This window comes from Podarcis gaigeae, assembly GCF_964106915.1.
Source record: "Podarcis gaigeae genome assembly, chromosome: 11".
In the NCBI taxonomy this organism is placed as follows: Eukaryota; Metazoa; Chordata; class Lepidosauria; order Squamata; family Lacertidae; genus Podarcis; species Podarcis gaigeae.
In genome coordinates this window covers 5,028,888-5,045,346 of record NC_139687.1, presented here as the reverse complement: position 1 = coordinate 5,045,346, position 16,459 = coordinate 5,028,888, and the positions used below count along the sequence as shown (strand labels likewise).

Sequence of the window (16,459 nt, the reverse complement as noted above, 5' to 3'; positions counted from 1 at the left end):
GTCCAAACTTTTTTCAAAGAGGGCCAGATTTGAGGAAGTGACCAAAGTTGTTGACCGTTTTTTTATTATTGGAGTTGTTCAGCTTTCTTTTTTTCTTTAGGATTTTGCCCCAAAGTTTGTTGAGCTTTTTTTAAGAATTGAAGTTTTTTACCCCAGGAAATTAAACCAAATTGAAACAGACTTTGGACATGCCTGCCTTAGAGTTAGGGATCAGCCAAATTTGTCCCCCAAAATTTGTCCCCAAATATTTATTCCTTAAATGTAGTCCCTGTAGTCTTTGAACTTTAGCTTTCAGACGGGAAAACTAACAATGCCTGAAATCCTAACTAGACTTCATAGGGAGCAAGCCCCATGGAACACAATGCGACGGACGTCTAAGTAAATTTGCCTGCAAATTCACTGCATGGGCACAAATCCTAGCGTAGCTGCAATCCCTCCCCCTCCATTTATTAAGCAAATAAAAAGAATATTTGCGCAAATATGCTGCTAACCTCTCAAGAGATACAGAAAAGCCAGGAGGTACGGCTTCAATCAGCCAGTATTTGAAAACAAATGGTTCTGGGCTGACTGGATATAATATGCTTCACTTAAAAGCACCTCGGTATTCTTTGATAAGCTCATAGCTCAAAAAGAAGTAGAAATATGGAGCAATCTGTTGCCCTCTTAATGCAATTAGCAGATTAAAGCAGTATTTCACTTCATTAAGATACTGACTGCATGCAGCATTAACTGATTATATGACGTACACAGTGTTCCCCCTACAGTCCTCTCAGAGACACAGTGGAAAACAACAAGGGTAAGCCAAGCAGTTTACAAGTGAGCATCTGGTATTGACATTAGGAGCTGAACACAAAATCTACGCTGTAGTGTGCCCAAGGGGTACAGGAAAAGAAGCACTACATATCAACACTCAGGCTCATCGGAGAAGCTAACTGCGGGCTGATGTTCAGATGCTTTGTAATAATTAAGTGTCACACTTCAAATTTCAGCAGCACCAGAACTATACCCATCTCCACTATTTTGGCTCCCAATTTTTTTAAAAAAACCGATGCCTGAAAATTATACTGGTACTATAGAACTGGATCACCCGTCTTCCGTGTTTACATCCGGATTTGCTCTAAACCATTTTCCTTCTCTCCCTAACCCAATAAGAGCCAGGCTGGGGAGTGTTAAGGTCCAGTAAACTGCAGTATAAACACAAGCGATTATTTCAATTTTCTCCACAGATTATGCTTTCGTGGCAGACCAATAAACCCAATAATGCCTAGATTTACTAGAAAATTTTTTATTCATTTCCCCAATGCAGCAGAAAGTAAGCTAATAACGTCCCACCGAGAGGGCTGTCAGACTAAATCCCTCAACTACTGAAAGCACTGCCTGGATAAATCTCACTTCACTTTCCATTCTGCCAACCACTTAGGGCAGGGCCCAGGGGAACTCTTCAGCTTATCCCTCCTCACGCAATGTCACAAGCGCAAGCCAGAGTGGCCCAATCAGTGCCAAGAAAAGAACAAACTTAAAAAAGATTAATTCACAGATGTTCATGCATTTCACATACACTGTGCCCTATGGCCCGTTGCTAGGGCAACAGGAGACCACCAGTGTGCGCTTTATTGGCTTTATGAAGTGTGTCTCGGGGACTATAGTCCGAGAAATGCTGCATGATAATAGCAAGGCTTTTCAGGAGGCTTGTTTTGTGTTTATCCACATTTAACCCTCGGAGTATTATTAAGCACATTGCTATGCACAGCCATGGCACCCCCACCACACACAGATAGCAACAGGGTGGGAAAGATGCTCAGCTTCCAGATCTGAGATATGCATTTCCTGAGGTTAGCCTCAGATAGGCCTGTGGTAAAATTCGGCTGCAAGCTATTTTTTAAAAACCTCTTCGGCATGTTTACAGAATCGTGAAGCAACATACTTTCCCTACCAGTTGGACATTTATATATAGCACTGGGCACTCGCCTCCTAATTCTCTAGGAGAAAAAGAATGCCTCTGATCTAAACCAGGTAATAATTAGTCCAAAATAAGGCGACTTTTCGCCAAGCTTCTTCAGCCTTGCCGTCCTATAGCAGGGAGGAAATTTTGGTTCCTGCGACACGGAACCATTTAACCGAGGCTTAGAGAACAAATCTACTCAACAGTCACACAAATAACCTGGCTCAATGCTTTTATTCAGAAGCTTTCTACTCTTCCTCCATCACACTTTCGAGTTCAACACCTCAGCATTTGTTCACGCTCAACAGGCCAGCCCATGCTTAAGATAAAGAGGTTTTGTCTGTTCCCTTCTTCTTTGAGGGGCTGAGGGTTAAAATCACAAATGTCACAAATCGTAGAGTAGCAGCACATATCAAGTGTTAATCCAGGAAAAAGAGGGGGGCAGAGAAAAAGAGAGGGCGAGCAGAATAGATCAATAGAAGTAACGGCTTACATTCAGATTCACAGGAGAAATAACATGCAGAGACAATCATTTCCTGGGAAAGCTAAAGCCTAATGAGAATTTACTCTGTCTCTTTTCTTCAGACAACCAGCCCTTTTGTGGCAGGGGCTTCCTGACTGACAGGACCCCAGGGCCCCTTAATAGGATTTCCATATTATTTCTAGCACCTGCCTAGAAGTTATTTGTTTACATTGAAGGAGGCAAGATTCTCAAATCAGACATCTGCTTCTAGTTCAGGCATATCTTAGGAAGCCATCTAGAAAGCAGCTTTGTTACCATGGTGACATTTTTATTTTCTTCCCTTAGTTGGCCGAAAAAAACATTAGCATTTCCTATTTTATTTTCTTCTTCAAAGGCCAAATGTAGCTTAAGAAAACATAGAACTTCAAACATTGCTATATGCAATGGGTCATCCAAGATGTATTTGTTTTATCTAATTAAATGAATCAGGTATGAAAAGGTGAAAAGGAAGTAGCTTAAATTTATTGTCAGATTTTTCCATTTCCCACTACTACTTTTCTTTTTAAAAAAACATATTTATGATTAATATATCAATTTTCCAAAATGATACCAATATTGAAATTAAAACTTCTTACATTAATCAAAGTCAGTGTTCTACCTGACATTATTTTAACAAACACTTGGCATTTATTTACAGTGAGCACACATGCACACCAACTTTTCTGAAAGCTTAAAAGTATGGGGTATCTGCAGTATGAAATTTGACGGCATCATAAAAACATTTTTGGAATAGTGTTTGCAATAGGACTAGAAATATGCAGACGGCTATCAAGTCCTCTCTTTCAGACACACAGATCCACCTACTCATTATCTACTACTCATTATCTAGTGGTAAATATTGAAAAGTCTTAAGACACTGGCAATTTTAAGAACTGCTGTTAAATGTTGTGCAGCCACGTATCTGGAAGCCAATGCCACAGAAGAACATTCCAGGGTGTTAGGGGACTATAACATTTATATTTTCCAAAACATTTTAAGCAGCTAAAATTGTTGCCCTAGTGCAATAGCTTCTTGTTCTGCCCATTTTCACAAGGAATAGAAGCATAATTGGCAATTAGCTAAATACTGCGGACCCCCGTTTTTCAAAAGCCAAGTCATAGCCCCCCGACTTTTCATAATTTTGTTATCTCTAAGGTGGTTTTTGTTATGTGAATGGTGCCATGGACACCCTGGGTGGTTTACCCTCCACCCCTGCAGATCACCAATTGGGAACCACTGGTACTGTACTTTAGTTGATCTCTGCAACACAGATCTCCTGAATAGACTATGGAAGTGTTACATTAACAACCAGAGTTTAGTGATGGAACACACCTCCAGGCAGTGCAGGGAAACACCCTAAGAAACACTGCCAGTGTAAGCAATTCCGCATTTACGAAGGGGTTTTGTTCCAAGGCAGCTGCTAGTATTGAGATGGACCAATTAGTATGTTTCAGTGTAAGTAGCTTCCTACATTCTTCCTAGAATATTAACAATTTCCAGACTCATTGGGAAGATGGATGACCAAGCCTATTTTCAGCTACTTCAGTGCCATTTACAAGAGTAGAGTGATAGTTGCAGTAGGGACCAGGAAGACAGTTTAAATATATATTCAGGCACGAAGCAAGCCAGGTTTGCTTGAGCAAGTCACAATACCTTATCTAACCTATCTTACATGATAGTTGTGCTTTCTTAAATAAAATTAAAAAAATAAACTTGTATATGTCATTTTGAACTCCTTAGTTATGCAGTTATACAACTGTGATAAATACATGCATAAATTAGTAGCATAAGACCCTTTGTTTAAATATGTTATCATAGAGTTCCTTAAATATGTAGGTTTCAGACTGCACAGATGTATTACAGATTACAAAACTATTTATAATTAAATTCAAGCATTTACCAGAAAAAGCATGCAAGACCGTGAGGCTTTTTTTGAGGTTCAGCTTTGGTGATGTTTGATTAGCACCCATTTCCGCTTGCGATAATACTATAATTTATTTGAAATTTAAATACAAGTCTGCTATTTTCGAGCCATTTCTGTTAACTATGAATAAAGTGTAGAGCTTCTTAATACCATCATATAAAAGCTAATTGTGATAGTAAAACTATATGACAGCTTGGGAAATCTCAAAGTACATAATTCAGTAATTTATTATTCTCCATTTTCTCTGAACTGTATTAGGGATTGATAAGACTGAACTGCAGGATAAGTGGACTGGGCAAGACCTTGTCCATTTTTACAAACACCACCACTTGGACTTCATTCAACCAATTACCTAGTTTTCACTAATTTGGTAAACCTATGTCTGGGCCATATTACTTCAAAATGCAGATAAGGGCTGGCATGACTGAATGCTTCTCCATACAAAAATAAACATTTTTATGCCCATAGAAAGCTAGCATGTCAGGGAGTCGATTAGACTAGATCTCTGTTACATCCAACATCCAGCTGTTGAGTCACAGGTTCACTCTACATGAAACACCACATTTTGTTTCCAGTAACTCATTAAACATTGGAACATATAACCCATGTTGCTGATTTTACCTTGATTTTATTCTGCTTTGGGGGGTTTTGTTTTTGCCTCATCATATATTTGGACTTTAAAGGTGGTATCAACCTACTTAAGTCCACTGCTTTCAGTGGGTCCACTAAGTATCACTTAGTTGTGTATCACCCTAGAATTTAATCGTGTTATTTGTAAACCACCTAGATAACTTTCTATTATTGGGTGGCATAAAAATAGTTAAAAATAAATAAGTCCATAAGATTTTTGCCTTCTGGGAGACTAGAACATCTGGAGAAAGAAAATTCATGTTTCTCTAAATCATTAATCAGTCAGAGATCTAGCAAAGTAGGCATCAAAGGATTTTGTCTGAAGTGTCTTTATAGTGGCTATCCTTACAAACATAAAGCAATTCTTCAGCAGGCAAAGCTGGGAGAAGATACTAGATAAGACTGCTTCCAGCACTGAAATATGGACACACATGTCTCTATCTATATCCACATCCACACAGGACACTGAGAGATGGAAAATCTAATTTTTGCAACAAGAATACATGCTGTTATTCTCAAATGACTGTTCTATGCTGAATTAAAAAGCACAATACGACTTCATTAGAAAGGAAACACTGAATGTGGGAGAAAAACGTAGAAATCTAAGAAGAGTTTAGGCAGGGAGAAGTCCCCTTCTGAAGTATCAGGTTAATGATGCAATTTAAATACGTATATGTATAGTTGCAAAATGTTCATGAGCCAACAACAATATAGGGTATTATAAAGAACAATGCAAAACCAGCCACTTAAGACAGACCAAGACAACAAACAGGGCCTTGCTAATTAATATTTGCTTTGCTTCAGCAGTCACTGGATGAGATTGCAAACAAGCAAGCCTGTCTCATCCAATCACATCATCAATCCACTCATGTTTCACCACCTGAGGACTGGCTCTGCCCCACAGATATTTATTCATCCGCTCCACAATTGCAACACATTTTCTGGAATTACAGCACCTGTTACATTCCCCACAGCTTACACGTCCAAAGCCAGGTATCAATTAATACTGCACAAATTGCTGTACTGCCAGACCAACAAAATTTTCTCGTCATGCTACAATGCGGTGACCTTCCTCCCTTCTACAAAAAATAAGAGGAAATAAAATAAAATACCAAGCGTCTCCAGGGAATACACCCTTGTGAAACAAAGGAAAACTCACACTGCATCTCTTTATAAACATCATCCTGGAAAAGCTAATCGAAACTCATGTCAACCTCTTGGAGTGGAAATAGGTAGTTGCTGCTTTCAAAGTCCTGCTGTTGAGATTCGGAAGATTACCCCTGCCTCAGTCCCGCCTGAGTCTTGGTAGCAAGGAAGATGGCGTGACTCCCAACTCACCATGCAAACCGAGTCTACAGATCCAGAGAGTGGGGAGAGGGAAGAGTTGTGAAGTGCTGGCCTTGTAATAAATCATCAGTCTCAAGGCTTGTTCACACATTCAGTAAGTCAGAGGCTGGCATGAGCTGATAATTTTTTTAAAAAATCCTGATAAAATGAGTGGCATACAATGTACATCTCCTTCAGCAACGTGTTGTGCTTTTTTATGAAAGCAAACTGGGTCCCCTCTCAATACAAAAGTGCTACAACGCTATACAGCGGTACCTCTACTTATGGAAGCAATCCGTTCCAGAGTGATGTTTGCACCCCGGAAAGTCCGTAAGTAGAGTGCCGCTTCTGCATGTGTGCGTGATGCAACAGAGTGCTCCTGCGCATGCGCGAAGCACGCAGAACACTTCTGTGCATGCGGCAAAACCCGTAAGTATACACTTCCATGTTTGCAGTGTTCGCAACCTGAAAATCCACAACATGAACCTAAAGCAACTGGAGGTATGACTATAAATGACTATAACAATTGAAAAAATCAACACACATAAACAAAGAACAAAATGTGCACATGTATATACCTTTCAAGTGTTTGCATAATAACTAACAAGGTTCTCTGCTACAGGTGTCTCTCCTTATTCTTTTGTATCTAAAGGTAAAGGTACCCCTGCCCGTACGGGCCAGTCGTGTCCGACTCTAGGGTTGCGCGCTCATCTCGCTCAAGAGGCCGGGAGCTGGCGCTGTCCGAAGACACTTCCGGGTCACGTAGTCAGCGTGACGAAGCTGCAACTGGCGAGCCAGTACCAGTGCTGCACACGGAAACGCCGTTTACCTTCCCGCTATAAAGCGGTACCTATTTATCTACTTGCACTTAGGGGTGCTTTCGAACTGCTAGGTGGGCAGGAGCTGGGACCGAACGACGGGAGCTCACCCCGCTGCAGGGATTCGAACCGCCGACCTTACGATCAGCAAGTCCTAGGCACTGAGGTTTTACCCACAGCGCCACCCGCGTCCCTCTTTTGTATCTACAGTGGCCTTAAAAATGCTGCTTTCAAAAGTATTTTTTCTATTACAACTTAATATTACATTGCCAAATAAGGCTACCGACACTTTACTAAAACTGCTAAATTTGCTACAATTTATTCCCTCGCCACAAAGCTACCACAACCCACAGTGCAGGGAGAAGTCTTAAGAGGAGGTGTATTCCCACCTCACTATGAGACTTGCCAGTAAGCAAGCAAAAGGCATCTATAAGCAAAATTCCCCATTTTCACTGGCTTAATAATTCAATATTACTGGAAACTAAAGACAGACTGCACCTCTCAGTCTGGTAGATTCTTCCTTACTTCCCTTACTTTGAACATCACCACTACAAATGGTTTCTATCATTAAAAAAAACAAAAACAGAACAGAACTATTCCCTATGATGGAAAATGCAACTCAGAACTACCCATTGTTAGCAGAGTCACTTAAATAACGCAGACGGAGTTGAGGAAAGAGGAAAGAAATCCTGATAGCACTTTAGTGAGCAAGATGAACCAGTGTACAGTTTGAGGAGAAAGAAACAGAGAGCTTTTGTCTTTCTTCCTTCAGGCCTTGTACATCGTTTGTAAACATTCAACCAAACATACAGAGGAAAAAGTCACTGAAAACTACACAGCCAATCAGTGCATGTGTTACTTCGGCAAAGATCATACCATTCTGCCCAGCTGCTAAGCAATATCTCCACCTATCCCCCTCTTTATTAGTAGACTTTAATGCTAACAGAATTAACTGTTAAGCTGTACACAGAATGATCTCTGGTGTTTCACGTCAAACATTAAGCCCAGCATACCTGAAGGAGTATCTCTGCTGCTGCATTTCAAACAGCCTCAACCCTGTGGAACGCCCTCCCATCAGATGTCAAGGAGATAAAGAACTACACAACTTTTAGAAGACATCTGAAGACAGCCCCGTATTGGGAAGTTAATGTTTGGCATTTTATTATGTTTTTACATATTGCTGGAAGGCACCCAGAGTAGCTGGGGAAACCCAGCCAGGTGAGCAGGGTATAAATAATAACATTATTATTATTGGTGACATTAAAGGTCTGTGAAGCACAGCAAAACAATCACTACTTGTGGCATGTCAGTATAGAAGTGGCAGACTGCACATTTGCTATCAACAACAATGTTGCCAACAGTACCATATTATCTACACTAAACTTTAAAAAGTATAAAGAATACAGAAAAACAAAGATTTTCCATAGTTGCACTCATAATCTAGGCATTCAAAGGCTAGTGGGACCAACGAAGGTCACACAGCTTCTTTGCTTTCCAACCATGTGTTAGTTTTTGCATTTGAAAAAACAAACCAAAATCATTATGCTTAGCTCTCTGTAAGTAATAATTCATGGGGTTCAAAAACACATAGGTTTCAAGGCCTACACATAATGCATGGATACAGGTTGCTGAGTTGAGAAGGTTGGAGTCTGAATAATATATGCCTGAAGGGGGCTATTCCAACAGTGAATTCTGTGCATATTTATTCAGAATTAGGGTTCCCATATTTTGAAGGGCAAAAAAGAGGACACATTTGCAGACTTCTACTTTTAACTATGGATCGCTATGACGGCTCTTATTTTACATATTCATGAAAAAGAGGACATATGGCAACCTCCTGTTCGCTGTGTCCAATGGGCTTACAACCCTAGTTCAGTGTGCTTAGGATTCCAGCCTAAATTACTATTAGTCATTTGGTTGGCTAGCACTTTAAAAGAAACATGTAATTTCACTGAGCAACATAAAGCAGATTACTCAAGGGCTATTTAAGTTCTTTTGTTGTGGTCTGCAGTTGCATCTTCATCATTTGGAGGGATCTGAACCTGTGTAAATTATTTTTCTTCTACGCATCTGTGCAAAGAAATGCTGTACCCCTTTCTCACTGATGCTCTTTACTTCTGGCCTGTGTATCCCCCTGTATGCATTGATCTAGTCCTCTACATTTTGTGAGCCCTTTACGGAATGGTGGTCACATCTTTTCAAAAAATATGGGAATAAAAATACAATTGGACATATTTCTTTCCTGTTCACACCAGCGAGTAGGCTACCTTAATTATCTCATTCTTACAGCAACACCTAAATTTACATTTTATGAGCTATTCTAAAATCTGCCCTGCTTAATAATCTGTATCTTCAAGAAAACACTTGAAAGCGTCTCTCACAATTAAACCCAGCCACAACCTTGTATAAATCAAACTTTTGCTACCATATCAAAACGTTACACTGGGGCTGCATAACATTGCCCACATCCTCATTACATGCTACACTAATTACTACCAGCAGATTCAGAATTTTCTGCACATTAGAGGCTTTTAGAGGAGCTATAAAAAATTTCAGGCACCATTAATTTAAATTTGTATTGAAATTTCCTTTTGACAGATGGCCAAAAATTACTTATTATTTAGAGCACCAGAGCTGCCTGTTTGCACATTAGAAGAGGAAAGGGAAAAATTAAAAGCAAGGAGGAAATTTATGTCACGTTCATTACCTGTTAAATGTTAAGGAGCATTATCTTGCATGAATAAATTATTTCATACAAGCACACAGTCTCCAGCTGCTGGCAACTGGCACGTTCTGGCTGATAAAAACCATCTCAAGTCACACAGCAGACAATCATAAAAAGCCTCTCTTAACCAGGAGCCACTTAAGAGAGGGCAGATCAATAGAACAAGCAACTAACTGCTACTCTGGGCATCACGGATCACATTAAGGAAATTAGCAAACTATTTCACCTTGCAAAGCTGGCAAGAAGCCCTAGATGCTGACACAATCCAACTTGCAATTTGATGGCTGTACAAGACAAACATTTATTTATAGCTATCGCTGTCTAATAAATCAGTGCAAAAGGAGTTGCACCCTTGCATGCTGTCATTCCAGATGTCTACCTAATGGCTTAGAAAAAAAGTAACCCCAAATTAATTGCAGGTGAATTAGTCGCATCTACTGAACAATGACACACCTCATTGGTTAATCTCTATTGCCCTTTCTTCAGTTTTGAGCAACGCTGGCCATCCTGCAATATCGTTTACACACATTCATGGTTCACACAGGATTTGTTAACATGCCATTCATCAGTTTACGATTCAGATCCAAACCCCTGTCTAACCATAAATTCTCCGTGTTAAATTGCTGGAAAACTTTGTTATAAAGAGATGAATAAGTTAAATAACATAAAAGCAACCAACAAACAATTAAGTGTTAATATGAAGGGGTAAAGTAAAAGCAGTAACATTTTTTAAAAGAAAATTACTTAAAAGCTTTGGGTAATGATGCAATCTTTCACAAATTATGGAAAAACTCATGGAGATAGCCATGACTATTTACACTCCAAACCACTAGTAAAGGTAAAGGGACCCCTGACCGTTAGGTCCAGTTGCAGACGACTCTGGGGTTGTGGCGCTCATCTCGCTTTATTGGCCGAGGGAGCTGGCGTACAGCTTCCGGGTCATGTGGCCAGCATGACTAAGCCACTTTTGGCGAACCAGAGCAGCGCACGGAAAGGCTATTTACCTTCCCACCAGAGCAGTACCTATTTATCTACTTGCACTTTGACGTGCTTTTGAACTGCTAGGCTGCGAGGAGCAGGGAGTGAGCAACGGGAGCTCACCCCGTCGCGGGGATTCGAACCGCTGACCTTCTGATCAGCAAGCCCTAGGCTCTGTGGTTTAGACCACAGAGCCACCAGAGTCCTAAACCACTAGTATGCAGGCCCTATTTACTTTTATTTTCCTAAATCACATGCAGCCTTCCAGCCATAAGCTGTATCATAAACTGCCTGATATTTGCTTGGGCAACCCTTTTGGTTTTGCAGTCCCAAGAAATGGGAGGTTTGCCCCCGCAAGGCCACCATACATGGCTGAAGACTGCACCTCTTGGAAAGATCACAAGTTGCTTCCATGCATTCTGTTTAGGTTCATGCAGAGACAGAAACTAACAGAGCCATAACTGCTAGTTGAATGAAAACTGGCTGCAAATACAAGAGAAACACATATAGACTTTGTTGTATATTTCTGTTTTTCAGCTTATGCCTAGCCTTTCCTCCCACTGAAGCAGATCTGAAAATCAGTGTACAATCATATTAAAACCAACTTAAAAACATACGGAACACACACACACACACACACACGAAGATCACAACAGAAATATGCAAAGCAGAAACACTAATGCAAGCCGAGAAAGCTTTCAGCCATGACACCTCACCACTACATCTCTCGAGTGGAGCTGATCCCTGCTTGCATTCTTCCTTTGCATCCCCTGTTTGAATCCAAGCCAGGCCTTCAAAGGAAGAAGGGGAAGCATCAGGAGTGCACTCTCAGTGTGTGCTCCTGATTTGTTCCTTTCACGTTAAGTCATCTGGCATCATATAGGGATGTCAGGAGGGTGACTGGCTGGGTGGGGGGTGACCTTGCCTACCTGCAACAATGGCATGCAGCTGAGGGTGGGAGCCATCAGGGATGGGGGGCAGCTTAGGATGCAGCCCACCAGTTCAATCTTATTCCCAACCCATGATTTACAGAGACTCTGTTGGAGACTGGAAATGCATTTAAAGGGAACCCAGGGTTTTATGAGAAAGGGCAAAATCAAATTCATTATGGACCAACTGTTCTGGGTTACTTTTTTATTGTACTGTTATAGTTCAAATAAGAAAAACAACAAAATGGATTGTTTTATTGGGGACTGGGTTTTTTGGGGTGAACTTATTTTAACAGCTAACAAGTAAATTGGTTGGGTATTTTAGGGCAGAAAGGTGGGACACATATATCATACACACACATGGCTTCCTTCCTTTCTCTCTGAGGGGTAAGTTTTTAGGACTTATTATTTGGGAAACTGAACCATGTGTAAACTGATTTAATGCTGGCTTCTTCAGTCTGCAGAAAGGCAGTTATCCTGCTACTGCTGCACACACTGAAAATTATTGCAGATGGAAAACTGACAGTTCTTGTCAGTTTGCAGCTGTTAAGAACCCTGAGGGTAACTGTGAAAGTGACAAGAACAAGGTCAAATTCACTCTGTTGCAACATGACAAAGCTGTGAACAGCACCAGCAGAGGACTGGGATAGGGTTCAGACTGCAGACCTCTCCCATTTCAGGAAAGAGAGAAAAATAGTTGTTAACATGAAGCCATTTCCTTCACTCTCCAAGGTGGACTTCATACATGCAGTTTTATGCTTTCCTGTTATTTTAATGCTAAATTGCGTCTGCACCAATGATGCATATCTGGAAATCACATCTAAGAGCACATCAAGATCAACTGTTTTTAGTAGTAGGAACATTGCACTTGGGAATGTGTCTCTGTGCACATCAGGAAAAAAAACTTACTATGAAATGTACATAGGAAAAAGCTTTAGAGCCATTAACTGCAAACCTGAAGTCACTCTGGCACTTCACTGTCATCACTGGAGACAAAAGGCTTTGAGTATGGAACACTTCCAATTGCTCAGGATTGTTTTTGCATAAAACCTTATGTCCTATATACTTTAGATCAGAGGTGAGGAACCTGTGCTCTTCAAAATGCTGTTGGATTACAACATCTGCTGTCCCTCGCCACTGGCTTTGCTGGCTGGAGCTGATGGATATAGGAGTCCAACTATGTTTGGAGGGCCATAGGTTTCCCACCCCTACTTTAGAAAATGCCCTCTTGCTTACATGCTTCATGGTTAACTGAAAGTATGCATCAACTACAAATAGGGAGGGGGAGGGAATCAAATTGGCTCCAAGCCAAAGGCCAGGAGGAACGACTCTGTCTTACAGGCCCTGCGGAAAGAAATCAGATCCTGCAGGGCCCTGGTCTCATGAGGCAGAGCGTTCCACCAGGCTGGAGCCAGTGTTGAAAAGGTCCTGGCTCTGGTTGAAACTAATCTAACTTCCTTAGGGCCTGGGACCACTAGGGTGTAGCTATTTATGGACCTTGAGGCTCTCCGTGGGGCATACCGGGACAGGCGGCCCTGTAGGTACGAGGGACTAGAGCTTGAAGCCATTGAGAAGTGGCGGTATTCTGGCTTTCCCCATAAGCACCTGCCAAGTTCTTGGAGCATCAACTGATATGCCTCCACCTTGAATATGGAGTGTTTTGGTACTCTGCTTGAGCACAGCAGGCTTCCAGTCATATCTGGGGTAGGAAAGAGGCAAGAGATCATCTGCCACCACCACTCCTGCAACTCTGTAGTGTTGAGAGAAATCCTCAGGCTAGTCGTATTCAGCAGACACCCTTCAGCTGTTGCTGGCCTACAAGTCCCATCATCCATGACCGACTGCCTTGAAGATTGAGGCTGATGGGAGCTAGAGTCCAACAGCACCTGTAGGCCATTGGCTACTCCTGCATCCGAGGATGGCAGAGCAGTTTCTATGGTGAAGATGCCAGCCTTGTTCCAACCCCCTTCTAGAAATACATGAGAAGCTCATGGATAGCAAAAATCCATTCAGGATGTGTGTCTATTCCAGAGTTTTGGCAGCAGGGAATAAATGCATTTCATACGTGTCCAGAAATGTTCTGGAGTGGTCAGGTACTGACCAACCTTATGCTGTGGGAGTTGGCTGGTTCACTGATGACTTTTAGAGAATTAATTTATACACTTTTTTTGTTTAGAATAGCTTTTAATTTACTTTCTGGCTGAAGTTATTTTATCATGTTATAGACAAGACTATTGTCTATTTTAATTTGGTTTTTCTACTATCATCAATTGAATCTGTTTTGTACTGTGTCATACAAGCAGCCATTAAACTGTTTTTTGCTAGTTGGCATAATTTTGTTATACCAAAAAAAAACCCCAAAGCATATTATATTCTGGGCTATTACATCAGCTCTAATATTCTATTTTACATAGCATACCAACTTAGAACCTGAGTTGGAGAATGCTATTAGAAAGACATCTGTCTTAGTTTCTGCTTGACAACAGATTAGTGCTCACATTTAGGATGCTTTTCATACCCAAAGATCTGAAAGGCCATGCTTCGGTACAGCTAATTTGTGTTAAAATATCAAAAAGCCTCTAGGCACCAACACTAATTCCAGTGAAAATATTCATTACTAGGCTCAAAATTATGGGAGTCACTCCAGACAACCATTTAACAGATGGGAGACAAGCCCATAGTGAATTCTCTCTCTGGTACAGAGCTGCACATTGGAACGAAGGTCCTCTTGGGATTTAGGAGTTGGGGAAGCAAGAAGGATCCCTTGTGTGTTGTCTCCCCTGCAACCCAAAACCTCTCCAAAGAGCCAGCATGCATCACTTCATTCATCCTGAAAACTTCCTGATAAGAAGAGGAGGATGTATTTCTCAGGAATCAGCCAACAAGCAAAGCACACATAAATAGTTCTCACAGCAGCTACTGATCATTATCGTGGGACCGTTTGAAGTTGTCTTTACTGTATATGTAGCACCTTTGGAATAGCTGACCCAAGACTCTGATAATCAATACAGATTATATCTAGCTACAATCACAACACCTCCTATGCTTTACTTCAACTACAATAAAAAGTACTGCATTTCTTCTAAGCTAATCCTTCCAATTGTGAAATGGCGTCTTACCTTTATGGAGTCTCTATCTTCATGCACAACAGAAGCACCAACATGGCCGAGAAAGACAAGGGGGAGGGAGGGAGAGAGAGAAAAATGTTAGCTTACATCAAATTATGCATTTCTTTACCCTCCCCCCAAACCTAATCCCTGCTAAAATAAATAAACAACACACATATAATCTAATATGTGCAGTTTCTTATTGACACCTGTATTGTACAACTAATTTTATAAACTGAATTTATCATCTGAATATATTGGCTTACCGACACTTCCTAGCAATAAATATTATAGCAATAATGTAGGAATCTACACTACAAGGTATAGCTAAATATTTGCTTTTCAAAGAGAAGAGAGAGGAGCAAAGCACACTGTATTCAATCCTTATCTCTTAACATTATCGCCCACAGCAAATTTCTTAAGTCCAACAAGAGTACACTTCCAACACTGCCATCCATACACCATCCAAATCAAGGGTTATACACAGAATATTATTTTTATTTACCCAAATATAATGCTTAAACTCTGGCTTTACAGCCCTCCCTCTCGATCCTACTGTGAACACACAATGAGACTGAATATTTCCACTTAAGAACTAACCACTATTCTCTGTGATATTCACACTCATGGAGCGGTGGCTTGTTGTTTTACTAGTTAACACCAAAGATGATCAAGTTAACTCTTCTAACAAGAATCAGAACTAATAGTTCTAAATCAAAGGCTGAAGCCTTTAGCCTTCTTGTGCAAAGGAGATGTGTGCCGCCCAAGACTGAGACAGGCTTGTTCTTGCAATGCTAGACCATGGTTTAGCAATATAACTGAACCAGGCCAGTGCTATCAGCAGATCACAAAATCAAAGTGTTGGAAGGGAGCTTGGAGGTCATGTGCTCTAAACCCCTGCGCAGATGCAGGATTTGTGGTGCAGGATGCAACTACAGCATCCTGGACAATGACAGTCCATCCTCTCCTTAAATACATCCTGCAAACGCGAACCTTCCACTACCTCCTGAGGGAATCCCTTCCACTGCTGAACAGCTCTTATTAGGTGGTTTCACCTAATATTGATCAGAAATCTGCTTCCCTGCAACTTCCATCCACTGGTTCTAGTTGCTCCCTGTTTTTCCAGAGGGCAGAATTCTGCTCCATCGTCTGTGGGACGGCCCTTTGAAATTTGAAAGCCACCTGATTCATGGTGCCTTACAGAATTATTGGCATCACCTGTCTCGAGAAACAATGGAATGCACCTCCGGGGGTGAAGTCAAACTGCTGTGTTAGCAGCACTGAAGTGACCTCCCTGGGGTGCAAAAGAAATAGATCTCTGCCCCCAAGAAGCTGAGAGTATGAAAATAATAGAGAGGTGGACAAAAGAAGGGGAGGGAGGGAATAATGTGGGCAAATGCAGTTACATGTGCTTCGGGATTGGTTACAGTAGGGAATAAATTTTAGGAGACAAGCCAAAGGGCATATGGAAAATGTGGATTCTAATAAAGGCTTTCAAAGAAAGGAGATGTATGCCACCATGCCACCATGTACATGTTCCACAGAGGGGATTCTATGAATAGGAAAACAGAATGAGTT

At 41.1% G+C, this 16,459-nt stretch overlaps 1 protein-coding gene and 1 long non-coding RNA gene across 8 annotated transcripts in view; one reads left to right on the top strand and one right to left on the bottom strand.

The window, feature by feature from the left end:
• TLE4 (TLE family member 4, transcriptional corepressor) overlaps positions 1–16,459 on the bottom strand; it is a 130,832-nt gene that overhangs the window by 37,054 nt on the left and 77,319 nt on the right. For all 7 annotated transcript variants that reach the window (XR_014555953.1, XR_014555954.1, XR_014555955.1 and 4 more), the window contains one exon: positions 14,894–14,910. Coding sequence is in view for 1 of the 7 variants with exons in the window: in XM_083702011.1 (XP_083558137.1) it covers positions 14,894–14,910 (17 nt within the window). In the remaining 6 variants the exon portion in view is untranslated. The remainder of the gene's footprint in view (positions 1–14,893; positions 14,911–16,459) is intronic.
• On the top strand, positions 84–8,795 carry LOC310826874. Its single transcript, XR_014556055.1, has 2 exons — positions 84–6,976; positions 7,353–8,795. It is a non-coding gene; the product is annotated as an uncharacterized lncRNA (long non-coding RNA).